Consider the following 15,553-nt stretch of genomic DNA (forward strand, 5'->3'; position numbering starts at 1 on the left):
ATGATGCTTTAGAATGTGAATAGCTCGATAATCAGAGTTAAATTCGTAATACCTTTTATCTTTCCTTCTTTTAAGCAAACTTCACGCACAAGCTTTATTCTTATCCTGTATATTTTCCTTTCTTCTGCAAAACTTTTCATGTAATGATGATTTAAACAAAACAAAAAATAGTGTTCCAAGCGTCCTTTTAGGTTCAAATGCAGAATTGCACTAATTCAAATTCCAATTCCTAGATAACTGAGAAACTTGATTCATGTAAACTTTTCTCATTCTTAAAAAACTGGCTTGGTTTGAATTTATTTCGAGGTAACAAGTCGTTTTCTAGGGGACAAGTGGTTTCTGTCGACTTTGCGCAGATGAAGCAGTAAATTTTGTTGTTCTTCGTCCGACAAAGTGTTTTATGACTTTACATTGGACCGACAAAATACCAAAATTCGTAGGGCTCCGCTCGACTAGTCGTTTTTTAGGGGGGCAATAGGTTTCTGTTGACTTCGCGCACATAAAGTAGTAAGTTTCGTCGGGCTTCGCCCGACAAAATCCTTTCCCGAGGCATCACTTTTCGCCGAAAGATAGCAACATTTCTCGGGCTTTGCCCAACAAAAGTCCTTTCTGAGGACCTTTAGGGAGTGTTCCCCCCCCCCTAAAGGTCAAGTAAGTAGGTCTGCAACCTGGGCACTTTGGAAGGCTGAGGAAGATTAGGTAAATATTTTCAAGAGGAACTATCAAAAGATAGCTTTAGGTGTTCATCTGACAGATTGTAGATCAAACAATGAGCTATACAAAAAACATGTGTCGATCCCATTTTTTTTATCTATAATGAAAGGAAAGTTAAAATGGCTAGGCTACTTTTTACAGATCAAGGATGACATATTACAGGTCACAGGTCACAAGAAAGGATTTAAAGGAAATTGGAACTTGATGCGAGGGGTTAAAGTGAAGCTTTGAACAGATTGGGATGGGGAAGGAGGTTGCGCAACTATGTTGGCATGAAGTGGCTTAGTGCCGCAACGATTTTTCTGGCGGTAATAGTAATTCTCCTAACACATGAAGGTGAAAATTATACCTAACCCATTTCAGAGCTTAACAACAGCAAAACTGATAAGACTTGGCCTTCTTCACAAGCCTGTAAGTTACTACAAAGAAAAAAACAGCCTCGTCAACTTTAGTTTGTGAAGATGAGAGGGGTTGAACTCCATATCCACTGCGAGGTAAGCACCACTCCTAGAGCGTTTATTTATTATTCAAGAATTTCAATCCTTGAAAATTATCCATTGACTGTTTTTAGAGATGTAGGAGCTATAGTAATGAAAAATTATATTAGTCGTGAACATGTTGTGTTTTGTTCGGTATATGTGCCATGCGATAAAAGAGCACTATCGGTGAAGGTATAGGAACTGGTGGAATATTGAAAAAAGAAAGAATTTCTACATTTTTGTCATGTGGTGGAAATGAACACCATACATAAGGGAGAACATAAATACAAATGGTAAGTCTTGAGCTCCTGGATTGCCTGACTGGAGAACCTTACGTGGTAGAACTGGTGCTGAAGGCCAAACAAGTAAAGGCCAAGGAACTTGTAAATCTGCCATCAGTTTATGAAAAGACAGTAAGGGACCAGAATAAGGCGGTAGAACGATTCATAGAAAGTTAGCCTTTCAAACAAGTAACCCCTCTAACACCCTTGGAGGAAGAAGAGCAGGCAAACAACTGGTGGAGTTTGGAGCAAGGTTAAAACGAAAGTTGAAAAACAAAGACTGTTACGATTAGCCATTCAAAAAATGATCCTCAAAATTGAAATGCACACCCGGAAGAACTAAAATTCCTTAAAAAAGAATAAGGAAGGCAAAGAAGACCTCATGGGGAATTGCAATAGAATAGAGTTAGACGAAGCCAGAAATAATAAGCTAATAAAGGCTCTAAAGAAAGACCATCAGCCATATTTGGGGAATTTATCGAGAGAAGATGGCACACAAAAGATGGACCTGGAATAAAACCTTAAACCGTGTTCTAGAAATACGTGTAAACGACCCAGAAGGAATCAATCTTATAGCGGCCTATATCTTAACGTGAATAAGTGGCAGAGGCTGGCGTCCTTAATTGTAAGGGAAAATAGAGTACAAGGTTTTGAGGTTTGAAGAGAGGTTTGAAGCTCCTATCTAGAAAATGGTGGAATTTTGCATTTTTGCCAGAAGAAAGATCACGGATGCGCGTTTATTCGTTTTTTGTTTGTTCTTTTTTTGCCAGGAGTGATAATATCGAACTACCACATTTTTTGGCAATTAGATTAGAAGTGTAAAAAATGAGAAAAGGCCTTTTGGCGTGACGGTAATGACATATTCATGTCAATTTTAGATTATTCTTTTCAACTTTGGTCAAGCAACCCACGAGTTTGGGCATAGCGGCGTAGGAGATACCGTGGTAGAAAAAATAAGCAGAACATACACAAAAGGAGTTAGCTAAATAAGTAAAAAGAGTGAATAAGAGAGAGAGGGGGAAGGAAGAAATGGGGAACGGAAATGAGAGGAGGAGAGAGGGAAAGGGAGAAATATTTCCCCTAATTAACATTTTGCACAAGAAAGTTTTCAAGTAAAGCTCAAAAATAATTTTCGGGTTGATCTGCCAACGGCTTTTTAGTTAATGTTACAAATTCGGCTTCAGTAAGAGCAGATACGGAGTTGGACCGGTTAGCACCCGGGGCAAAAATGGCATTTGGTGCCACTCATTCAATAAACCCATTATAGATATTAGATTATGATCATTTTACTTCTCTAAGGAATATGTTTATTTATTGTATCTTTATCTTATTATTTTACTATCATAAATTTAATTTTTACTTAATCCTGATATGCACGATATGGTTCAAGGAAAACTCGAAAATTCCAGAAAACAACATTTTATTGGTGACACAGTAAACATACAATTTAGATTATATACTATCAATTTTATCCTGTAGATTAAATCTTAGTAAACGTTGTAATATCGTTCCTCCAAATAGATCACAAGCCCTAAAATACAAAAACACTTTCTCTGACTTCCTCATTTACTCTAGAGCTTCTCACGTGTTAGCATTATCTCTTCGTTCAGAATGCGATGCTTGAGGCAGGCTTCCAAGTGAATCCTTGGTGAAACCCAAATTTTTCGAACTAATAAGGTGCTCTATATTATCACTAGTTTTGGCTCCAAACGATTCCCAAGTAAGACCTGAAGTATGCCAAACACGAGCTGCCGTCTCCTTATCTTTTGATTTTGCTATCTCAGCTAAAACTGCTGCTACCAAACGTCCTCTCATTGTAATATCTGCAGATACAAGCTGTTCCATATCTTTAACTACATACAAAAATTGACCATCATGCTCCAGCACAGGCTGTAGTGTTTGAGCTAAATTTTCAAATAGCTGAGGAACATCCACAATTATATCAGATGCTTCTTCCAATATTATCCTAAAACCCTCGATAAGTCCATCACGGGATATCAGTTGCTTTGACAAAAGCTCTCTGAGCAGTTTCCCGAATTCAGTTCTAGCTGATGGCTTACGCTCAATTACGATATTGAGTCCATTCTCAATAAAAGGCACAATTGTCATTTTATGCATCTGCTCTTTCACACATTCAACAGCGTCCTGGAGATCCCCATTGCTCAAGAACTCGTCGATAATGCCGTGAGTTTTCTTCTGAATTTTATCTTCTGTAAGATCGGGCATGCCTTTTAGTTCTTCTAATTGCATTGGAGTAACAGTGTCAAGTTTTAAATCTTGCTCCATTTGAATATGGTCCTTAGTGGCTAGAGCAGTAATGGTATAGCCCTCATTAAATGGTTTGAGCTCACTCTTCGTATTAGCAGGAGAGCTCCACTGGCCTTCTTTACAGGGATAAATCAACTTTACTGACGGCTTTTCCTGCTGTTCAATTTCAGGAAGTGGGAATTCAGGTGGGGAGTTATCTGGGAAATCAGGTTCTTTCTCTTCTTGTGTATCTCGTTTAACGTTAGGACTTTTTAGCGTTGGAATCGATATATTTGGTGTAGCAATAGATTTTACAGGTACTGGAGGGGACTTGAAGACAACAGTAAGCACCGGTAAATCAGCGATAGGATCGACAGGCATCTTTGGATGAGACTGAATTTCTTCTGACTCTACGCTTGACGGAACATCAGCAGGAGATTCTCCCAACCGTTTGGAGACTACTTTTGCTGTACGAAGAAGTGACGATACACTGTCAGCATTGTAAGGTGAATTCTGGTGAATATCGTTATTTTTTTCAGCCTGTGAATTTTTTCCAATTTCTGATTGGTTCGGGGTAACAGTGTCAATTTTTAAATCTTGCTCCTTTTGAATGTTCTCCTTAGAGGCTGGAGCAGTAATGGCTTTCTTATTAATAGAGCTCCTATCTTCTCTTGAAGTTTTGAATTTTCTGACAGCCCACAAAACTGATATTCCAGCACATACGACTGAGGCACCAATTACGAAACTTCTGGTTATCATCTTTAAATATGTTAATACCTTTTTTCAACTAATTGATATTGCATGGGGAATCGCGTTATATTTATTTCGAAAGCGACGTCATTTTTGACAAGGGAATGACGTCATTTTCCTCAGAAGCTGCTATGATGTTAATGCAATTTGAAATGGGTCAATGACGTCATACTGTCATGATGTATGCAAAAGAAGAATATAGACTGAAGATACCAAACTATACTTGGGAGCTATGTCAATGGTTCTCTAATGAAGTTTTCAAAGAATCTAATATTTAAAAAGAGAGAGACATTATATACACTGGTTACATTTGTTGATTTGTTTAGACTCAGAAACACAAATATTTAAATTCAGTTACGTTACGTTAAGTCATAGTTGAATTATGGTGTTTATTAATACCAGGGTCTTTCATACAGAGCCGGATCTAGTTTTTCTTCTTGGGGGGAGGGAGCAAAAGTAGATTTTTCTGCTCCGAACAGCATCATCAATACTGTAAATATTATAGTATTCGTTTAGAGTGAATGCTGAACGTATTTCATGCCATCAAAAGCCACAAACCTGAAAAAATTTGTCTGATTTGTAAAAAGGGCCCTCAAAAAGTCAAGGGATTTTAATGAAAATCGTACCACCAGATTCACTCCCCCCCTTCATACTTCTTTTTCCCAAGAGATATCCAATCCAAATTTTGAGAACGACATGTTGTTCAGCATAGTTGAAACGTTCAACAATTATGCATCCTGGAATTATATAACCTCCTATAGCCCTTGGGAAAAGACAAATGAAATTGGTCCATTGTTTACATATAGTATTTGTAATTGGAAAATATGCAGACATTTTTAGTGAGGGACAATTTTCCACAGAGAGAATATTCCGTTGGGAGGGAAGTTCCCTGAGAGTTTTCCTAATTTTTACAATTATTTTGGAGCCATTGGAGTGGCTCCAAAATAATTTTTTGAGTTCTATGTTTGTTTTGAAACATACTTTGTAGATATGATCATCTAAATCAACTACTTTCCAAGATTTCCCTTCTCACTCACCGTATTAACTTCGGATATGAAAAAATATCCGTGCTCTCTTAGAATACATTTCTTTCATTCAGCGCTACAGTATAAAAATAATATAAAAAGCTTATTGTCTTATGAACACCCCGAAATCCTGCATCCAGAAAGGCCTAGGCCACCTTGAAATGTGGGCAATGGGTAATAACATGGAATTTTCGCCATCAAAATCTGCCGTAATGCATTTCAGCAGGGAGAAGGATATTACCCCTCCCGGGGTATTAATCTATTCAAAGATTATACCCCATGTTGAAAGGTTTGTTACCTTGGTCTGGTGCTGGACAGGAAGCTAGTCTGGACCGTCATATAAATTAACTTATTGGTTACCTCAAAATATAACGAACATAATGTGAATAATGAACATAACCACCATACAGGATGGATTGAAACCAATTGTCAGCCACATAAAGGAAATTGGACTGAGTCAAGCGTTGAAATGTGGAACTAATTATTTATAAATTAGAGATTGATAACCAAATATAAAACATTCTTTCTGGCAGTAAGCATAATTAGTAGATCAGGCTTGACATAGTAGATTTAGACTTGACATAGTTGATTTAGGCTTGACATAGTATACTTAGGTTTGACATAGCATATTTAGGCCTGACAGAGTAGATTTAGGCTTGACATAGCAGACTTTAGTTTACATAGCGGATTCAGGCTTGAAATAATAGATTTAAGATTGAGATAATAGATTTAGGATTGACAGAATATTTAGGCTTCATATAATGGACTTAGGCTTGTCATAGTAGATTTATGGGTCTACTGTTCAGTAGCGGCCTCTCCCAGGCCACTCAGAGCGTCCCCAGGTGGCAATAGGATAACACCCAACAGATATGTAGGGTACCTTCATAGAAGGCATGGACAAAGGGGGGACCTTATCCCTGGGGGTCTATAATAGAAACTGGGGCACCCTCGTCCGGGACCGTAAGCACAGAGAGAGGAGGAAAAAGGCTTCTCAAATGCGCACTCAACAGGGCCCACTGGTGTGTCCACACGTCCTGTGAGCTACAAACCTTCTCCCAGTAATGGGTTAAATTGCATGGTGACACAGAACATCTTCACGGGAGGATCCTCTATAGAAGGACAACTGCGACAGGGCGCAAGATCCAGATCTACAAACAGCGGCCTCTGCAAAGGGCTGCCTCAATCCTTTCCGGGTACCTGCAAGACTGAGGACCTCATGGACAGCCCTATTCCCACTTGAGGAGTGGCGTCCCTCGAGGAAATTATGGCCTAGAAAACAACACAGCATTCGCATGTGATTCAGATTAATGGAAAATTCTTCTGGGCTTGGCCTGGTTTGGCGGGCGTTTTCGGGCTGAATACCTCTTCCTAGCTAATTTATCTACTACCGGTTGCCTCACCGTAGTAGCATAATATTTGTAGGCATGAACATATAACGAGTCAGAGGCAATAGGCTTGACACTGTCTGTGCACAATTTAACCTTTGTTGATAGAAGAGCATCGTCAAGTGCTGAAAACCATGCTGCAACCAAGATGACCCCAGGATTGTACAAAGCCTCCATTCATATTGGAGGTCCCAGGGACTTCGTGCTGTCTGTTTCTAAGCCGGCTTAAGCGCTTCGGTATAGACTCGAGAAGATGTGTTGGTCCCCGTCCTGCACTTGTATCTGGTACCACTGCTTTTCCTGAGACCAAAATAATTACAATGATTTAAAAAATATGAAAATTAGAACTTAGAACGTTACGACGTTAAAAAAATAAAAATTAAGCACTTCAGTGTAGACTTGAGAAGATATGTGATCCCCGTCCTACACTGGTATCCGGGACCATTGCTTTTTCTGAGGCCAAAATAATTTCACTGATTTAAACAACATAAAAAATGGAACTTGGAATGTTACGACGTTAAAAAATGACTATCATATCGACATTTTGATTGACGAATTCAGCGGATTCAAACTGGACTTATTAGGAGTTTCAGAAGCTCATATCCCAGGGATGGGAAGCATGAAATTAGGTGATATGTAATTTATTTACTCAGGCGGGAAGGATGGATCACAAAAGCAGGGAGTAGGGCTCATGATGAATAAGGAAGCTGCTAAGTCTTGTTTAGGCTGGAAAGGCATTAATAACAGAATACTTATTGCTCTTTATATCACAGGCAACGCAATGGCGCTGCCTAAGTAAAGAGCGATGTTGGCACAATGTTTTTTTTTCTTTGGTCTAGTTTTTCTTAGACCAGGGCACTTCGTATCGAAGGAGTTGTAGAAACTTCGAAAAGGGCTCATTTGACTGGAAATTGAAAGGAATAGTGCCCTTTTTAATTGCCAAAAGTGATTGGAGGGCAACTAACCCCCCTGCCACGCCCACCATTTCCTCAAATACATCCGATCAGAATTTTGAGATAGCCATTTTGTTCAGCGTAGTTAAAAGGTCCAGAAATTATGTCGTTGAGGATGACAACCACCCCCAGCCCTCAGGGCTAGAGTTGTAAGTTATGCCCTGGGGGCATATATGATTTTTATAGAAAGCGTGGTCGTATAAACTTCAGAAAGGGCTCACTGGATTGGTAATCAAAAGTTCTAGTGTCCTGTTTAAAGTGGAAAGTAATCGGAGGGTGGATACCCCCCCACACCTCGTATTTTCCGGAAATGCATATGAAAGAAATTTTGAGATGACCATTTGTTTTCTGGAGAAACTTCGGAAAAGGCTCATCCGATGGGAAATTGAAAGGGCCAGTGCCCTTTAGTAGTCAAAAGTGATTGGGTGCAACAAGCTCCCTCATTCCCATCAATTTCCAAAATACATCTAATCAAAATTTTGAGATTTGTTTATTGCCATTTTGTATAGCCTAGTTTAGTGGTCTGGAAATTATGTCTTTGAGGATGACAACCCCCCCAGAGCCCTCAGCGCAAGGGTTATAAGTAATGCCCTTATAAGTATGTGTATACGGATTGCCATAAAACTGTATGGTACTAATTCGAAACACACTATGCCTGCAGAGGTTGTCAAGCGGATGCATCAGAAATGCTTCAGGAATGGTTGATGGTATTAAGCTGAAACTTTCAGCACGTGTCTAAGGGGATGTTGAAGAAACCAAAGGTGCTATGTATATACTGCTACTAATACTGATACAACTAGTGCTACTTTGCAAGCTAAGGGTATTAAGGGGAAGTTTTTAAGGAATATAGATGTTGAAAGATGTTGAATTAAATCGAAACAAACTATGAGCATGTGGACTTTCAAAAATGTGAAAAAGCAATATCTGAAGAACGACTTTGAACTAGGGATTTTGAACTAGCCAGAAGGTACTATGTGTATACTTTTAATACTACCACTACAGTTACTGTAACTAATAACGCTAAGGTTATGAAGGTGAAACTTATAGGGAACGTTTAGGAGTTTCAGGTAAACGAAAAAATTGTATGCATGTAGGTTTTCAAAAGAGCATATAAGCAATATCATAGGCAGCACCACTCTATAACAGCTAAAAATATCACTGAAAATTTTAAAGGAACTAATTTGATTCAAAATGAAAAGTTTTAGTGCCCTTTCTAAAAGGTAAAAAGGGATTGGAGGGCAAGTGGCCCTTCTCTCAAGCCCATTTTTTTTCAAATGCATCCAGTCAAACTTTAAAACAATTATTTTGTTCAGCATAGTAGAACGGTCCGGCAATTATGTCTATAGGGATATTGGGCATGTCAACCCTCCACAATTATGCAATTGGCCCATTATGCTTTGAAAGCAAATGTTGCTTTAAACTAAATCAATTGGCATTGTTTTTTTGACTTTCAATAAGAAGACACAGGCATCATATTGAGAATGGCCGGGGGCATTATTAAGCTTAAACTTCCAGAGCTACTACTTTTTCTGTTTCCGGTCTTACTGTGCAAACTAACCGAAACAGCATAAGTGTGTTCGTGCTTTCATAGAGCATAGGTAGAAGGTCAACTTCAGAAGGTATAAAATTAATAGACCTTTTTTTATAATAGACTTTGTAATAGATAATAGACTTATAATAGAATTATAATGGACTTTTTTCGGAATGATATTAAGTATTATTTTTCAAGTAAACTTGAGTAGATATAAACCTAAATTAAACAATACTATTTGTGACAGGATTAAAAATTGTTGAAAAAGTTTGTCCAACATACGAATAGCAACCCAAACTATGGATTCTTACAGAAAACAACTGAAAAGATATAAAAAATTATTTTTTCCATGAAAAAGACTATGTCAATAAAAAACGAACAGAAATTAATTTAAAAGACTTTTTTCCAAAAAACTAATTTTTCGAAGAAAAGTGTAGAGCTCCATTAAGCAAAAAATGAGCAGAAATAAAATCAAATAACCTCTCAAGCGTAAAACTAGCACAAATCACCATCAATAAATAAAATGAAACTCAAAACGAACAGAAATTACAATTAATAACCGAGTCAAACCGAAAAAGAGCAAAAATTAACGTTAGTAAGACTAATAATGCCCATGCCTTCTCAAGACCACAACATAATTTGCGTTTTACTGAAAAAAAAAAGAACGTGGATTGCAGTTTAATTGACATATACTGATATTTGTTCCTTAAATTTTTGATATTTTTTTATTTATGAAAGTAAAAAAAGTGAAAACATTTAAAACGTTTTTTTTGTTTTTTTTTAGCAAAGTACAAATTATGTTCTGGTATTGAGAAGGCATGGGGGTAGAAGTTGTTTTACATATTTTTATTATTTTATTCATATCCTTTTTTATTTTATTTATAATAAGTATTATTTATCCTTTTTATCTTATCCTTTCATATTTCATCTTATCCTTTTTTAAGTATTATCTTATCCTTTTTTATATTATTCATAATAAGTATTATTTACGACATCACATAAAGTGAAGAATTTTTGCACTAATATTCACTGTAAACTTATGATTTTATTGATGAAAAACGAAAAAGAAGGACGAGAATAATAAAACCCTGTAGGCTACATACTAATACTAATCTCAAACCAGTTATTGACAAGGTGTTTTTCACCTTTGTGATTTAGTCCATAGCCATTGTTGGTACAATCAATTATGTATGACTTTCATTTTGGTCTTTTTCTGATCTTAGGTTCACAGTGCTTATATAGACTAATTCCAATTTTCCAGTTGTTCAATTTCATTCTTCAAGTTATTAAATTCATTTCACTCCTGTGGCTGCACGTTTAAGTTTCTCTTCAAAATAATTTTACAACTGAAGTTCATCCACTTTTAAATCTCGAAATGATTTCTAATATTGTCCACACGTTTGAATTCAGTGATAACTTAGAATCATGAAAAAAAAACTGTAGAAAAGACTGTGGTAGAAAATTAAGCCCTAAAATTTTTCAAGTATTTTCTTGCCACTAAAATTTCAAACTATTTGTCTAACTTGGAAACAATGAACATTGAAGACGCAGATGATAAAAAAAAATTTTTGATCACCTTTAATGTAAAAATAATAAAATAAAATAAAAATAAACGCAAAACACAAAAACAAGCTTTTCTACGTTGTATTTTTTATATGAATTAGGGCAAATGCCCTAATTCATTTATTTTTTCACCTATTTGCAATGTATTGCAAATGCAGAATAGCCTGCGTAGTTTTTTATTCTTCTTTATATGGGCTTGCTGGTTTTGGTTTAGTCTCTTATTCCTTTATATCAATTTTTAACTCTTTAAATGAGGCTCGTTGAGTACAGAACAGACTCACAAAAAAGGCAATACAGCATACCATCAGTCGTGTACTATACTTCACAGACTTATTACGTGGATAGATTTCATATTACATAGAAAATACGTTGCAATTCGCAAGTCAAGAGACAAGTCCTGTAGTGGCGCAGTGGGCTTGATCTCAGCTAGGGAGTACGAGACATATAGTTCGAACTCAGCTGCAGCAGCACACAGCACGGCTCGGAATTTGGTGCCGGTGATTAGATCCTACAAAAGCATCTTCATATTAATCCAAACAACAAGAAGAAGAAGACGCAGAAGATGCTCTCCTGTGAAAGAGCACATCTTACATCTTACAAAAATTGAATCAAATAGCTCACACATTCTACATAATTGGTTAAGAAATCCAGCCATGTATAGAGGCATTGCAGATGAGTATGCCAATATTCAGAAGAAGTTCCCTGTACCCGCAAAGTCTATTGCACCTACTTTCCCCCCATTCCCCTCCATGGAATTGGTCAATCCCCATAATAAATACTGATTTCTTAAAGTGGACTAAAGATTTAACACCCATCTCTTTTGTCCAGAAAAAATTAGCTGAACTTAATACAATTACTTTAAAAAATATTTCCAAATCTTTGTTGATTAGTCCAAAATGAATAAGAAGCTAGCAAGTGGTGTTTTCCTTCCTCACCTGAAACTTGCATTGGGTGAGAGATTGTATAATAGCGTATTCATAATGTCTGCAGAGTTAAATGCCATAATCATGGCATTAGAACACCTTATGGAAAACCAACCTCTGATTGCTAATTCTAATAATATAATAGTTTATTCCGACTCTTTATCAAGCTTTGAGTTGCTGTCTTCAGCTCCTCAGTATAAGTTGGATATTGACACTTATCATTGTCTTAGTATTATAGATAATCTTGCTTCAAGTGGCATAAGAACTTACCTTCAGTATATTCCTAGCCACTCTGGTATAAGTGGTAATCATCAGGTTGATGAAATAGCAAAAAATGCTATAAATATCGACCAGCCAAGTGGGAGACCAATCCCCATTAGAGATATTTATCGATGGAGACTATCAGATACTATGTTTAATAAAAATAATCCTATCCTTTCCCCCTTTCCCAATAAGTATTTTTCTAAAATTTATCATAGAATTCGTTCTGGAACAAATAGACTAAATTTTCTTGCTTTCTCGTACCAGTTTCCTAATGCAAGTGGTTCAGTTCCCCTGTCCCCTCTCTGCAGGCATTGTAAAATGAATAATGAAACAATTGACCACTGTCTATTTGAATGTAAAATGCTGACGTCTGCACAACATACCTTGCATTATAAACTGTCAAATTGCTTCAAACACCAAAAAATCTCACTATCAGCCAAGAGCCTAGCCAACTATACCTGCACACAGAGCATAGAAACTGACATCTATCACCTTATATTTGAACTCCTTGAGTCGAAAGATCTACTGAAAGATATTTGAGAATATCTAACAAATAAGAGACAACCAAGCCAGTAGCTCTGTAGCCCATAGAGTGAAGCAAAAGAAAAAGGGCTAAATAGTATCGATTGAAAAGCCCGCCTGCTGTGAAATAGAAGAAGAAAGAGCAGTAGAATCGACCTCTGTTCGGTAAAACGGAACTTGGGGTTTTATCTCAGCTGCAACAACTAGTCACACGGCCCAAAACTTGATTCCAGCAACAGAATTACGCGAAAACGTTTCCACAATAATCCAAACAAGAAGAACAAGAAAAAGCCTCCAGCTACAGAAATTAAAATGCTGTCTGCATTAGGACCACAAGAACTTTGAAGATAGAGTGAAGTTAAAAAGGTCAGAAAGACAGCTTAAGGAAGACATAACTCTAGGAAACCTTACTGGGGACATGCAAAAAAAACAAAAAATCAAAAAATCAACACTGTCCATACTCAAAAATAATAACAATAAAAAAAAGTTATTTTCTCAGTCGATGAATCCAAAGTAAAGAAAAAGCGCTTACCACAGTAAAGAATCCTCCAAAACAAAGCATGAATACAAAATCGGCTGTCCTACCGGCAAAAGAATTTTCTTCCAGCATTCTGCAATATCTATATGTAAAAATCATGTTGAATAGTAAGTTGAATCCAAGTCCTCCAAAAAATAGAAATGAGGTCAACACTCTCCATACCTAGAAAACGTAAAGACTGTCAAACTATGAATTATTCAACTTAAGAATTGCCCAAGCCCCTTTAAACTTATCCAATCTAGTTATCTAATGTTTTACAAGTCAACAATTTATAAAAGTTCATACCTAAAAACATCCTAATATTTTCCCTGTTTTATATTTTTACTTCACTTTAATTATAAATAGAAATATAATGTGGATTAAAAATTATTTAGAAGCAATTTATCGCTCTTTGGTAGACCCTATTAGTTGTCCCTAAGTTTGGTAGAAATGGGAATAGATGGTATCTTATTCAACATAAATTTGGGATAGGAAAAGAAAGTAGCAACGGTTGTGGATTGCTGCAATTTTGTAGGTATAACAATCTAGTTATGACCAATGCAGCATTTGGTTATAAAATGGTTAATAAGTTAACATGGTACCCACGTGATGGTTAGACGGCCAACCTTATTGATTATGTTACTGTAAACTGAAGACTGGCAGGCCCTAGTAAACAAGATAGTAGGGTACCATACATAGGAGTGCTATTATTGATGTTAAAAGAAAGATTACCATCTAGTAGTGTCTAGGGTTATTCTAAAGCTGAAATTTAGGAAGAGAAACTACCTTCCAAGAAGTTATAATATTGGTAGACTCCAAGATGAGAACTTGAGAGAAACGCTCCAGGAACAGTTGAATATTAAACTGGAACGTCCAAAATCTGACAATGTAGAATATAGATGGAATAGTTTCAGGAAATTGGTTTGTGAAGTAGCAGATAGTATCTTAGGGGGGAAAGTTAGAAACGAAGCTAGCAATAAAGTTTAGCAGAAAAGAGGGAAGGGCTTGTACAAGAATTACTTGAGTGATAGATCATATTAAAATAAGAGGAATGTAAGGAAAGTAGAGGAAACATTAAAACATCAATTAAGATGTGAAGTGGAGGCCATGGACAAAATTGTTGAAGATCCGCCAGAGGGCATAATAGTAAAATGTTGTAATGGCATCTTAAAAAAATGAGAGGGAATAATTATTATGGACTTGTCCCAGGTAAAGATAAAAAAAAAGGAGACACAATTAACAATAAGTAAAGAGTTAAAGAGAGAAAGGTCGAATATTTTGAAAATGTGTTAAACCGTGATAAAGTTATAGGAAATGATAAAAAAAAAACCGTGACACTTTTTAAGCAAAGGAAGATTTATTCTGCGAGGAAGAATTAAAAACAGTTCTAAAAGGATTAAAAATAACAACGCCCCAAGTGCTGACAGTGTGGTAAATGAATTTTTTAAAGATGGTGGCTGTGAAGTTGCGAGATAAATTACTAAAGACTACGAATCTTATTTTTCAAAAAGAGGAGATACCTAGCAATTTTAGAGCTTTAATTAAACCCCTATATAAAAAAGGTGACAAGAGTAAATGTAATAATTATAGAGGCATTAGCTTGGTTTCTGCAGGAATCAATGCTTAGTATGAACTAAGTAGGAAGCAGTAGGAAGCAGACAGGATACATCAAACAAATTTATCTATTGGATTAATAATTGAGAAGTGTCTGAGTCACCAGATCTGTTTAGTCCTCTGTTTTGTAGATTATGAGAAAGCGTTTGATTCACCCTTCTAAGGTATACCAGATAAACACGGGTTAGTAACTAGGAAATGAGGTTAGCAGCTGGTTTTGTATTAAATCAGAAGGTTGACAGGATTACGTTCTATCCCCATTTATATGGATCACTTCGATGGACTTTATTCTAAGGAACAAGGTAAAGGCTAAGGGAGAGCACGGAATCAAATAGGAAAGCAAAACTCAATTAAACATAGATTACGCCGATACTTTGAATGTCCTATATGAAAATGTTAGTAAAATGAACAATTTTTTGGAGGTTTTGAGAATTCAGGGTTCAAAAATAGGATTGAAAATTAACGTTAAGAAGACTAGTCGCTTACACTGAGAATAAGTAAAGGTGGAGGTGATGTTGGGAAACCAGAAGATCAATCAAGTGGGTAGCTTCACTTAACTAGCAAGGGTTATTAGTAATAACTGTGAGTGCAATAAAAGTGTTAAAAGTAAAATAATCAAGGCCCAAGGTGTTTTTTCACAAGTTTGGAAGAATAGGAAGATCAGTCTGCCAACCAAGGTTCAAATACTGGAAGCTACAGTGATAACAGTGCTCAAGTGTGGTTCTGAAACGTGGGCGCTCCAAAAGACGGAGGATATGTTAGATGTTTAACAGGGAATTGTCTAC

General features: G+C 36.6%; 1 protein-coding gene across 1 annotated transcript in view; it reads right to left on the minus strand.

The window, feature by feature from the left end:
• Der-2 (Derlin 2) overlaps positions 1-15,553 on the minus strand; it is a 36,871-nt gene that overhangs the window by 7,938 nt on the left and 13,380 nt on the right. Inside the window, exon 3 of the mRNA XM_089089415.1 lies at positions 13,170-13,337. Coding sequence (XP_088945541.1) covers positions 13,170-13,337 — 168 coding nt within the window. The remainder of the gene's footprint in view (positions 1-13,169; positions 13,338-15,553) is intronic.

Source organism: Artemia sp. Qi Xiang Cuo, chromosome 5, assembly GCF_049724085.1.
Source record: "Artemia sp. Qi Xiang Cuo chromosome 5, ASM4972408v1, whole genome shotgun sequence".
NCBI classification, from domain to species: domain Eukaryota; kingdom Metazoa; phylum Arthropoda; class Branchiopoda; order Anostraca; family Artemiidae; genus Artemia; species Artemia sp. Qi Xiang Cuo.